We start from the raw sequence: 13,375 nt of genomic DNA, 5'->3' as shown, positions 1-13,375 counted from the left end.
ATGTTAACACATTGAAAAATAGATATGTGTACACATGATAAGTATTTGTACTTGGCTTTACTATGTACTACTATGGATTTTATACTTCCTCCCTATGTATCTGTATTTTTTTCTGGAGATTTTTTCCCTAGGACTCCATTGAAAATGGGCTCCTGCAGCCCAACGGACTATCCTGGAAAACAAACTGTAAATAAATAAAGAAATAAAATAAATAAATGTGCTTTTAGTAATACAATACTAACCCACTGGTTCCAAGGCAGAAAATGTGCTTTTAGTAATACAATACTAAAACCCATGGTAGTGGTGCTGCGGTAGCGTTGTCACCTCACAGCAAGACGGTGTCTCGTTCGATTCTCAGCTAGAGCGTCTTCTGTGTGGAGCCATGCGTGAATGGGCATGCCTTCGTTGAAGGTTGTGCGTCAGGGCTGGTAACTCTGCACGTAAAAATCCACTACCAAACATTAGCGGACCGGAGTTCTGCTGTGGCGACCCCTAAGCCGAAAGACACAACAAGTAATACAATACTAACAAAAACAAAGTTCCGTTCGGACAAACAAGAAAAGTCTTTAATTAGCAGTGCATAAATTCCAACCACATTGATCGCTTTCGTCTGCACAAAGCAGACTTCTTCAGAATAATGAATCAATAGTGCCTCTGATTTTTATACAATTCTTTACCATCAACAATTATTCAATAATTAGTAAATTGATTAAAACAATCAAGTTAAAACATTTTTATACAAAATGGGTTCTCAAACTTGATTAACCCTTGATGTTTTGTGCATTCTTGAAACTACCAAATAAAGTGCAGCTGTGCTAAAAAAAAAATATATATATATATATATATATATTTGTGTATTATATACATTTGAATGTGTATTAAAAACAATTTAATAATTCATATTGTAATTTATTTATTTATTTATTTTTTTTTTTTTTAAATTTTCATGTTGTATTTTTTTAAAAAATTGAGTGATTTGGCAAAGTCTGAAAAAATAAATAAACTGTGTTTCAAATCAAGGTGTAAGAAATTTTGGTTGTTGTAGTTGTATTAACAACCTTAAAATGAAATAATGTAGTTAATTTCAAGACAGTGTACACTAGTAAAATAATACATTTTAAAACATTTGTACTAATATGAACCAAAATAATATAAACTACAATAAATACATATTAAAAAATAAAATATTGTATATAAATGTTTAATAAAATATACAAATATTCTAAGAATAATTCTCCTTTAGCCCAATAGGTCATTGTGTTGTTAAATATTAATAAGGGTCAAACCGAAGCAGCTTTGTCAATTAATATTGCTTTTATATTAATGTATTCGTTGAGACCCGGAAAATAATTAGACTTAAGTCTCAACTGCCACTTTATCTCCCTTTGTAATAGAATGTTCTTAATGTCCCCTCCCCTAGTGTCTATTTTTATCAAATCTAAAATTGCAAACTTGAAATCTGTAAAACCTTCACAAAGTACAGAATGTTTGTAGAGGGCACTTGTCTCCTTTTTCACCTTAATATCGTTCATATGTTCATAAATTCTCTCTCTAAGTGCCCTCTCGGTTTTACCCACATAGAAGGAGGGACATTTTGTACATGTGGCTAAATAAACCAACATCCTACTACGACAATTGCCCTTACAGAATGAAACCCTACTGTTAAGACCATTCTTAAGAATTATATCTTCCACCTGGTTAATGTGTGTACATTGTCTACAACTACCACACCTTGTTGTTCCTTTCTTGTTATTTTTATTTTTATCAAATGGTGTTTTCCCTCTTTCAAACAGTCTTTTGAAGTTCATACCCGTCTTGTATGTAAGTAAGGGTTTGTTTCCAACTATCTCATAAATTTCCTTATTGGTCTTCATAATAGACCAATTATTTTCCAAAATTTTGGTAAAACAATCTGAAAAACCATTATACTCAACAATACATGCACCTGAAAAATCTTTGATGCCATCCTTCTTGTTATCTTTGTGTGTCCACTTTTGACCTAACAGGGGTTTATACTTAGTCCCCCACCCTAAATACACTTCTTCCAAAATTTCACCAACTAGCTGTTTGGGATATCCCCTTTCTAAAAATGTTTCCATTAAAAATACAAACTCAAACAGTAAATCTTTGTGTTCTGAGGTCATCCTTGCAATTCTAACAGCATGTCCCTTGATTATGCTTCTCTTTTGATGAAAAGGGTGCAGGCTGTTGAAGTGAAGAAAACTATTGCACCAAGTATTTTTTCGGAAAATATTAGACTTGAAACCTTTAACCTTTTTACTAAGAGTAATGTCCAAATAGTTTATACTGTTGTTCTGTACTTCATAGGTAAAGGACAAAAAATTGATGGTTTCGTTTATATATTTCATAAATTTCTCCAATTCACCCTCTTGATCATCTTCCCAAACAAGGAAAATATCATCCAAAAACCCAAGGTAAATTTTGATGTTTTTCATAAAATTACTAGAAAAAATGTATTTCTCCTCCCATCCAAGGAGAACAATATTAGCATAAATGGGGGCACATGCTGCCCCCATAGCCACCCCTGTCACTTGTTTGTAATATTCACCTTGGAACAAAATGAAATTGTTATCCAAAACAACTTCAGTTAATTCTAATATCAGTTTTTTACTGTCCGATGGGACCTCAAGGTGTTTGTTGACACTGTTCTCAAAATAGTCGAACCCCACATCTCTGGGAATACATGTAAAAAGGTCCTTGACATCTATAGTAACCAGTTTACAAGTTTCCGACCATAACTGGTCATTTATTTTACCCAGAAAGTCCCAGGAGTACTGGACCAAATGTTTTTGCTTCTTGACAGTTTCCTTTAATGTTTGATCAATAAAAACTGCCAGTGGGTGGGTCTTGGAATTCTTTGCTGAAACTATAGGACGAAAAGGAGGCTCCAAGATATTTTTGTGTATCTTGGGTATTCCAAAAAATTGGGGTATACATGGGTACTTTTGTTTCAAAAAATTATAACTCTCAATTTCTATTCTGTTTTCTATGAGGTACTCTTCCAACAGGAAGTCTATCCTTTTATAAGCTATTTGGACTTCGTTATATGAAACCGTAGTGTAGGTTTCCTCGTTGGTCAACAAGGCGGTTAACACATCATTATATACTTCCTGATAAAAAATAACCACTCCCTCACCTTTATCTGGTTGCATAAATCTTAGGTTTACCTCTTCCCTTAAGGTTTCCAAAAGTTTTCCCTCATCTTCTTTTAAATTGTTTGTTGTAATTCCTCCCCTATGTTTTCCATATGTTTCGTATATTTCATTGGTTACTATAGTTTCAAAGGTGTTAATAACCGGGTGTAATGGGGGATTAAAAATGCTCCTCCTAGTTAAAGTTGGAAGGATTTGAGGTATATCTCTCTCTGTGGTGTCACCTTGTATGTTGTTATTGAAAAGTTTTTTATGATGGTTAATTATTCTCAGGTTCAATTTTCTAAGATATAACTTCAATTCCAACAATATGTTCGCTAAATCACCACGCGTGGATCTAACAAATTTAAAACCCCAAAAGACTGTTTGAAAGAGGGAAAACACCATTTGATAAAAATAAAAATAACAAGAAAGGAACAACAAGGTGTGGTAGTTGTAGACAATGTACACACATTAACCAGGTGGAAGATATAATTCTTAAGAATGGTCTTAACAGTAGGGTTTCATTCTGTAAGGGCAATTGTCGTAGTAGGATGTCGGTTTATTTAGCCACATGTACAAAATGTCCCTCCTTCTATGTGGGTAAAACAGAGAATTTATGAACATATGAACGATATTAAGGTGAAAAAGGAGACAAGTGCCCTCTACAAACATTCTGTACTTTGTGAAGGTTTTACAGATTTCAAGTTTGCAATTTTAGGTTTGATAAAATAGACACTAGGAGGGGACATTAAGAACATTCTATTACAAAGGGAGATAAAGTGGCAGTTGAGACTTAAGTCTAATTATTTTCCGGGTCTCAACGAATACATTAATATAAAAGCAATATTAATTGACAAAGGTTTGACCCTTATTAATATTTAACAACACAATGACCTATTGGGCTAAAGGAGAATTATTCTTAGAATATTTGTATATTTTATTAAACATTTATATACAATATTTTATTTTTTAATATGTATTTATTGTAGTTTATATTATTTTGGTTCATATTAGTACAAATGTTTTAAAATGTTTTATTTTACTAGTGTACACTGTCTTGAAATTAACTTACAATATGAATTATTAAATTGTTTTTAATACACATTCAAATGTATATAATGCAGAAATATATATATATATATATATATATATATATATATATATATATATATATTTTTTTTTTAGCTGCACTTTACATCAAGGGTTAATCAAGTTTGAGAACTAAAAAATGTTTTAACTTGATTGTTTTAATCAATTTACTAATCATTGAATAATTGTTGATGGTAAAGAATTGTATAAAAATCAGAGGCACTATTGATTCATTATTCTGAAGAAGTCTGCTTGTTTGTCCGTTACAGTTTGGCTACTATTTCATTCGTGCTTAATACAATACTAACCCACTAACACTGGGGCAGGATATGTGCATTTAATGATGCAGTATCAATCGCTCACACTGAGGTAAGATATGCAGTTTTAGTAATACAATACTAACCAACTATCACTGAGGTAGGAATGTGCCTTTAGTCATGCCATACTAACAAACTGATACTATGGCAGGATAAGTGCTTTTGGTAATAAAATACAGCATTAACCCACTGGCACTGAGGCAAGATATCTGCTTTTAGTAATACAACACTAAGTCACTGACACTGAGGTAGGATATTTTCTTTTAGTAATACAATCCAAGCCATTGACACTGAGGCACTAATCTAGTCCAGATACAGATTTGCTGTATCCAGGACTGTTGGTAAGCTTCTGAGCTCCTCAAGCCTTTCTGTCTTGGAGGGAAGCCTTCTAGCTTATCAGTGGGTAAGCATTAGGTAGCCTATCTACCACAGGAGGAGTTATTTCCGGCCCAGAAATTGTAGTTTATTGGCTGTTTGGGCAGTTTTTCCATCTTTTTCAACTTTCTGGTTTAAAAGCCGGCATTTCCACTTGTTTCCCGCCTTTCCTGTAACTAGTCCAGTCCAGATATAGACTTGCTGTAGTTGTATCCAGGACTGTTTATAAGCTTCTGAGTGGTGCCAAAGTCTGCTCTTCAATTTTTCTCTTAGATCTGCTAGTTCTCTCCTCTCCTGCACTTTTACTAGCTTATTATTCTAGCACTTTACCAGACTTCTTATAGCAATTATTGTAGCACACAAAAGTGCTACCAGCACTAAATGTTCTACAAGGAAACAGCTCCAGTAGTTATTAATGCCCACCCCTCCAAGCATGTCTAAAGGTCAGTTCCCTGTGCTTTCTCCTATAACCTGGTGAACTTGGGCATTCTGAGGCGCAATGTAGCATCTGCCTCATGTACACTGACAACCCTCTCCTCTTACCTCCCAACACTCAGACTTGCGAGAGATGCACTTATATATCCAAATTGGAAGCCACTCACTCTCCAGCCAAGACTGGAATAGCTGGTCAAGAGGAGGAGGTCAACACTTACACCACACCACATGGAACACATAGTCCTCCAGAACACACACCAACACTGCCTTCACATAAAAACACAAACAACACACCCACCTTCGCAGTGGCTCTCAACAAAAATCTACACAAACAGCAAAGACCTCCAAGGCAGGAAGGTACTCGACCACCACAGCACAACACTAATCACAGAATACATCCACAGCATAACACTAATCACGGAATACATAACTCTCATAAACAGTGTGCCACTCAACCAAAGCCCATAAGGCAAAACAGCATGCCCAACACACTAGTCATAGGTGACTAGATAGTGAGGCAACCTGACGTCCCACTCACTAGGTTAAATAAGGAGAAAGTAACAGTCAGCTGCTTGCAGGTGCCAGGATCCACCAAATAATACACACACTCAGGTCTCTCAAGAACAGGTACAAATATGACTGTCATTGTACATGTGGGTGTGAACACCTGAGACATACCTCCCTGGACTACATGAAAAGAGACATGGAGGAGCTCTCGGATTATGTAGCCCAGTTGGGTATGACCCTAGCACTGAGCAGCATTCTACCATTACCCACAATGATACCACAGTACAAGCAGAAAATGATTGATTTCAACAATTGGCTAAGTTTCTGTGTCATTCTGAGGGGATCCGGTATCTGTCTGCCTGGGATAACATGATTGACACACCTCAACGCTTTGCCAGAGATGGCCTGCATCTGTCAACCTTGAGCTTTCGATACTGGCAAAGGCTCTTGCCACTCCTATAGTGCCTTTTTTAGGTGGTGTTCCAAAGACCAAATTACCACCATAACAGCTGTAAATAAACGCAATCTGAGGATCTTGCTGTTCAATACTAGAAGTATAAATCTCAAAATGCACTCGCTCGAAGTAGTCCTCAAAATGGAGAACATCGACATTTGTGCTGTAACAGAGACCTAATTCAAGTCAGCAGAAAGCACCCCTACACTACCAGATTATAACTCATTCCACACCTTTCAGCCCCAGAACTTAGACCAAAGCAGTAAAGGTGGTGGTGTTTCCATATTCATAAAGGATGCGCACACCTCCAGACTGGTAGCCCAACATAACGCATCAGAGATACTTCAGGTGCAGCTAACATTGGGTAAGACAGCAATTCAGGTTGTAGTCTGTTATAGGTCCCCAACCATGTCCCAAGACTCACACTCCACGTTCCTAAGCACCCTGGAGAATATTAGGGTCCAACCTAACACTCTCATACTGGGCAACTTCAACTACTCCTCCATTAACTTGGAAAACTACTCATGTACCAATACACTTGCCCAAAGTTTCCTGGAATTCATTAATTCCAATACCCTGGACCAGCTCGTTCTTACCCCCGCTAGAGGTAGCAACATCCTTGACCTGATCATTACTAACATGGGTGGTCTCTCTACACCAATAGTCAGCTCCTCCCTGGTTAGATCCTACCACAAAGTAATCACCTTGGAAATCCACCCCACCCCCCGCAAAGGTAACCACCATAAAAAACTTCACCAAAACTAACTTTGAGCTCCTAAAAACAGAGGTGGCTAACTTCATGGCACCCATGCAAATGGAGAATAGTTGCATGACTGCCGAGTCATACACCAATGCACTGTACGAACACATACACAAATACATGGATCTCGCCACACCCAATAGAACCAAGACGCTCTCCTGCAAAAAAAGCAAGCCAGTCTGGTGGTCCCCTGCCATAAACAAATTCTCCACGGAAGGAGGAAACTGATGCAGAATAAGGTGAAGTCCCAAGACTGGAAAAACTTATCAGCCTCAGCAAAAAGTTGAGATCCCTCATCAAATCCCCTAAAGCTAACTTATGAAAACAGAATTACAGCAGATAGTAAAGACACCCACAAGGCCTTTTATAGTTATATAAAGAATCTCCACAGCAATACCCAGATTTGCTCTGAGCTACTGCACAATGGTACCTCTTATACCGAGCCTACAGATACTGCCAATATACTGGCCGACAGATTCAGTGTCAACTTTACCCCCCCCCCCAAAAGGACCAATCACAATGCCAGTAGATTGTCAGACACTCAGTATTACTGCTGCATGGGTTAAAACAGCACTGTCCCAGGCCAAGAATACAGCTTCTGTGGGGCCTGACAATATCCCTGGCTGTGTTCTACATTAACTACAGAGTGAAATAGCACCTCACCTGTGTGCCCTGTTCAATCACAGCCTCACCTCAGGCTTTGTCCCTACTGAATGGCACACTGCTACAGTCATCTCTCTCCACAAAGAAGGAGCAACTACAGACCCTGGGAACTATCGCCCCATTAGCCAGATGAGTCTGATATGCAAAGCTATGGAATGCATCATCATGGACCTAACAAACAAGGATTTAGGGAATCTCCAAACTCTGGATCCCACAGAGTTTGGTTTTATGAAGGGTAGATCATGCCTGCTCAACCTGGTCGACTCCTTTGAGTCAGTCACCAAGGCTGTGGATGAAGACAAGATGGTTCATACAGCCTACCTTGATCTGACCAAGGCCTTTGATACCATTCCACACTCAGGAATCATAGAAAAACTCACTAAGCCAAGTATCAACCCCTATATCACCAGGTGGGTTGCAAACTGGCTAACAGATAGGACCTACAGTGTGAAAGTAGCTGACTCCAAGTCAGACTGATGACCAGTGTCGAGTGGACTCCCACAGGGTTCGGTCCTGGGTCCTCTCCTGTTTGGTATCTACTTCTCTGAAGTCCAGGCCAACACGAAGGGACTCTGGCTGACAAAATTCACAGACGATTGCAAGTTGGGAGCTATTATTAACTGCCCACGTAATGTTGACATCCTACACAAAGGCTTCTCTGAGACCAATGACTGGTGTCAAAACCATGGCCTTAAGCTCAATGACAGAAAATGTGTCATCATCCTTGTTGGGAAAAACCCGATTCCCATGAATTACCACATCGATGGTAGTCCACTGAACACAGAAGGCATTATAAGAGATCTGGGAACACAGGTTGACAGCAGCCTCTCTTCTGACCACCACATTGCCACTGTGGTCAGAAAGTCCTCCTGTGTGGCACATCTTATTACTAAGGGCTTTGCATCCAGGAAGAAAGAGGTCATTGTCTCCCTCTACTCTTCCCTCATTAGGCCAATCATCGAGTACAATACCCCATTTGGCATGTACCTCACTAGACACCTGCAGCAACTGGAGAGGCCACAAAAGTACCTCACAAAGAGGATCCTAGGCCTTAAACACTTGTCCTATATGGACAGATTCAAAAAACTCACTATTCTCTGTCTCATATCACCTACTTAGAGGAAATCTTTGCCTGACTTACAAAGCCATGTCTGACTCAGCTCTGTTGGAAATGCTACATCTAAAGAAATCCAAATATCTCTGCACCACATGCTCTAGAGACCTCACCTCATTACCACAATCAACAGAACATGCTGGAGGGACAGGTTCATAACACAGAGACTGCCCATGCTACAGAATAGACTTCTCATACATGTCAAGCAGAGCACCTCACTGGCCCTCTTCAAGAGAAATCTTAATGAGTGGATGGGAAATAGAAAATTCACCCCGGGGATCACTCCAGTGGCTCTACTCGACAGAGGCACTGGGAACTAAGGTCGGGTGGCACGATGCCAGGGTAATCCTATGGGCTAGGCTTGTAAAAGGCTCCAGGGCCATTACCCTAGTACACAACTATAAACCTAGGAACCTATGTGCTTTTTAGTATTGCAGTACCAATTCAGTGGTACTGGACCAAATATTTGCTTGTGGTAATGCAAAATTAGCCCACTGGCACAGATGCAGGAGATTGCTGGAGGTAATATGATAGCAACCCATCTTCACTGGGTCAGGTTATCTGCTTATGGTAATATGACACTAGCCCACCAACGCGGGGGATGGGATAGTTGCCCCGGTGTGCTATTGTGATATTAATATAAGCAGATGACCTACTTCAGTGCCCATGGGCTAATATCATAGCTTACTGAGTCTGGAACATATAATAACACATTTCTTGTCTCTGGCAGTGGAGTAGGATAAATACAGTACAGGAGACATTGTATGAGCAGAAATTAAGTCTCCATATTGTTGTTGCCTCCAGGATGGACACTGAAGCGAGTGAGCAGAGCAAGAAGGCAAAGAAAAAGAATATTGAGGTAGAAATCTGAAATTAGAAAGGATGCCTTTCCAGCCATTGTAAGAGGTCCAACCTGTGGCACTCTGCCCCTCCCTGAAGAGAATGCAGAGAAAATCTTCTTTTTATCTCTTCCCACAATTTAATTTGCTTGCATTTACCTTTCCACTTTTTCGTATTTCTGTTTGTATAATTTGTCTGATTCTTGCCTATATTTTTAATCATTGATCCTTTGGCAGACTCCCAGTTTCTCCTTCATCATGTCCAGCATAACCTCGTCTGTTGCCATAGTTCTTTACATAAATCTTAGACAGAAGCTGTTTTTCCTTTCTTCCTAGATAAAATACCCCAAAGTGTTGCACCTCTTTTTCCAGGGGTGCTGTTACCTCCACTTCCAACCACTGCCTCAGTCTTAAGCACCACATTCGACATTCAGAGCAAATCTAAGAATCAGGAGCAAAGCCAACAGCAATTGGAGAACATAGGCTCAAAACCATGGATACATTTTAAATATTGCTAAAAATAATTCATAGTGCATGAGCATACAAAATAATGAAAACATATAAAAATATAATTTTTAACAATGCTATACTTTCTTTTCTGGCTCTTAAAGCAAATACTATAAAAAAACAACAATATCACCCTAAATGGATTTGGGATCTTTTCAGATCCTAAGCAGGAATTGAATGTTTATTGACTGAAATCCGCTACATCAGATAATCAAATGACTAATTAGGTTCATACACCCTCCTAATTAAAATATGATTAAATATCTTTGAGTATGATTGCAGTGAAATATAGTTGGGGGGGTCTAGAGAAGATCCAGACCATTACTGCCATTATTATAGAATGGAAGCTAACTTTAAGACACTTATAGCAGAAACAAAAGGAGAAATATGTCAAACAGAATTGCACTTCACTGACTAGAGTCATCAACCAGAACACAAGGGTTGAGCAATGATTCAAAAATGCTCCTTTTCTCTGCGTTTGCTGATGAAAGAAGAATGACAATTAGAGCAAGCATTTGCCTCCTCTTCACAAGTATGTGTGAGTCAGGCATGATTAATACAAGTAACAAGGAATATGGTGCTATAATTCCCCTACATGTTGGTGCAGGGGGCTTCCCCTCAGCAAAGAATAACAAGTTTAAACAAATGTGCCTTTATCATCTTCTGATCACCATTTTATGTATTCATGTCCGATTGTTCTGTATTGTCTGGGAGACCCTTCCTAATCATTACTTTATATGTAAGGCAATCTTGGTTCAAAATGTTTTCAATCACTGATAAGAGTCCTGTTTTATGTTTTTTTTTTCTTAGCATTTATAAAGGTTCAACAGGAAAAAAAAACAGGAACAACCATTTAAAGCTTCCAACATAGTTTAAAATGGTTTTCTATTTCACATGTACAACACATGTGTAAATAAAACATTACCTCATTTGCTTCTTCATTCAGTTCATCCAGAATGACATATTTCCATCTTCCTCTATCACCAGCCCAGTCTTCTATTGAACAAATCATGGGACTTTCCATTTCAAGACATATCTGTGATAACAAAATACGCAATATATTTTAAAATATTTATGCTACGGTTATGCTTACAGATCAAATCATTTAGCATTTCTTATTCAAGTACTTAACAAAACTAGATTTAAAGTGAGGTGCATTGGGACTATCCTGTAAATTCCAAAGTCCTACCACAATTTCTGGAAAATCAAGTAATAGATATTCTGCTTTACTAAAAGTTGTCACTGGGTCTATATTACATTCTCGATAGCCGACAATGTAGAATCTGACATTGTCGACACGAGAATAGCGAAACTGCAGAACAACGAACAAGTAAACGGAAATCTCCATAAGGGGAGATTTCCGTTTACTTCAATGTAGTATGGTCTCGTGGTTGGTATGTTTAAGTAGCGGGGGATGTGGGGAGTGCAGGGTGGCTTTCCCCCCTGCCTACATCTTTTAGTTTTTTTTTCTGAACATTTGATGTTTTAACAGTTCAATCACTAAAGGTCGCTCTTTAGTGATTCGAGCTGTTAAATATTCGATGTTCTAATATAGACCCATTATCACTTATTCTGTTTTTATCTGAAATACTGAGGGAACACATTTTTGTTAGCAATGGAATTTAATCTTTTGAGATGGGACATAGAGTCTTTATTGCCTAAACATAGTAGAGTCCTACTAGTGTGAATGCTGTTGGCTGTCAAAAAAGCAATTACTGGAAAATGGAAATGAAAACCTAAACCAACAGTAACTGAATTACTGAATATTGCAAAGGAGATAAAAGAACTGGAGGTGGGGTCGTTACAATAGGAAATGAACAAAATACATAGACACAAATTGAATTTGTGGGTACAATACATGCAGAATAGTGTTCAGGAAGATGAGTGCGGTTAAAAGGAAGGAAGGAACAAATTAAATAATATATGAAATATTGGATTGAATTAAAATTGTTAAAAAGAAAACACTCTCAGCCATATCTCTGTATCTGTCTTTCTGTCTGTCTATACTTCATGAGAATAATAATGCAATCTGTTATTACAGCTTGTTTTCTTTTTGGTTAATCTATGTGCATCTATGCCATTGTTTACAAGCACAGTTTACCAGTAAGCAGTATTGTCTGTGAGTGAGTCAATGCATGGGCAGATCTCAGGAGAGTTATTTAAGCTACCCCCTTCCATGACCAGCTGCATTTCAGTGGTCAGCTTGCAGGAAGAAGCTACAGAAAAACAATGGAGCCATCTTCCAGCGACAATTTGAGTAAGGTACTTGTCTTACAGTCAGTTATCTCTGCTTTATTTATACTACCGTTAAGGTGTTCCTTAGTAGCCCGGTGTTAAGGCCTTAGACTACAGTGCAGTTGTCCCCCGTTTGAGCTCAAAGGGAACGTTTTTTATGCATGCATATATTTTATATCATTATTATTATTATTATTATTATTAATCCTACCTGAAATATTATTGGGGCTAGCCATCATTAGTTCGACTGCTAATGGATATCAGGACTTCGCCATGAATTTTGGTTTGCCTCACAGAGTGGAGACTCCTGGCTAGTCACTGAGAGTAGATATAATTAGTAGTATGCTCAATGTTACCTAAACTGAGTGTGCTTTGAGTGGGTGAAGAAGAGAGTTGGTACCTACATGATGTCACTCGTTTGAGTCAGGCTTCCAGTACTTCAGGTATTATTTGTTAGAGAAAAACCTATAGTAGTGGTGCTCGGGGAAGCTGAATGCTTTATGTATGGCTTTTTGGCATGACAGTGGGTGGATGGTCAGTTGTGCTTCATTATCTGGCTTATCTCTGGATTAAAGGTTTTTCTCATCACATTGTTGGAGTGATGTCCCAAACTGAGCAGGCACTGTCTATACAAATTCAGCTGCAGAGGATATCAGTGAAGAAGAGGTTGTAAGGATTTCCAGTCATATATATATATATATATATATATATATATATATATATATATATATATATATATAATATATATATGTGTGTGTGTGTGTGTGTGTGTGTGTGTGTGTGGTGTGTGTGTGTGTGTGTGTGTGTGTGTGTGTGTGTGTGTGTGTGTGTGTGTGTGTGTGTGTGTGTATGTGTGCGTGTGTGTAGGATCTATGCAATAACATCATACTTTTCAGAAAAGTCAAACTTCACATGTTGGAGACTG

At 38.2% G+C, this 13,375-nt stretch overlaps 1 protein-coding gene across 1 annotated transcript in view; it reads right to left on the bottom strand.

Annotated features, from left to right (window-relative positions):
• LOC122809733 (endonuclease/exonuclease/phosphatase family domain-containing protein 1-like) overlaps positions 1–13,375 on the bottom strand; it is a 318,686-nt gene that overhangs the window by 113,795 nt on the left and 191,516 nt on the right. The window contains exon 4 of the mRNA XM_044081440.1: positions 11,141–11,251. Within this exon, the coding sequence (XP_043937375.1) occupies positions 11,141–11,251 (111 nt within the window). The remainder of the gene's footprint in view (positions 1–11,140; positions 11,252–13,375) is intronic.

This window comes from Protopterus annectens, chromosome 8.part0, assembly GCF_019279795.1.
Source record: "Protopterus annectens isolate FY-2018-M chromosome 8.part0, PAN1.0, whole genome shotgun sequence".
NCBI lineage: Eukaryota > Metazoa > Chordata > Ceratodontiformes > Protopteridae > Protopterus > Protopterus annectens.
Note: the sequence above shows the minus strand (reverse complement) of the source record. Positions and strands in the feature narration are given on the sequence as shown.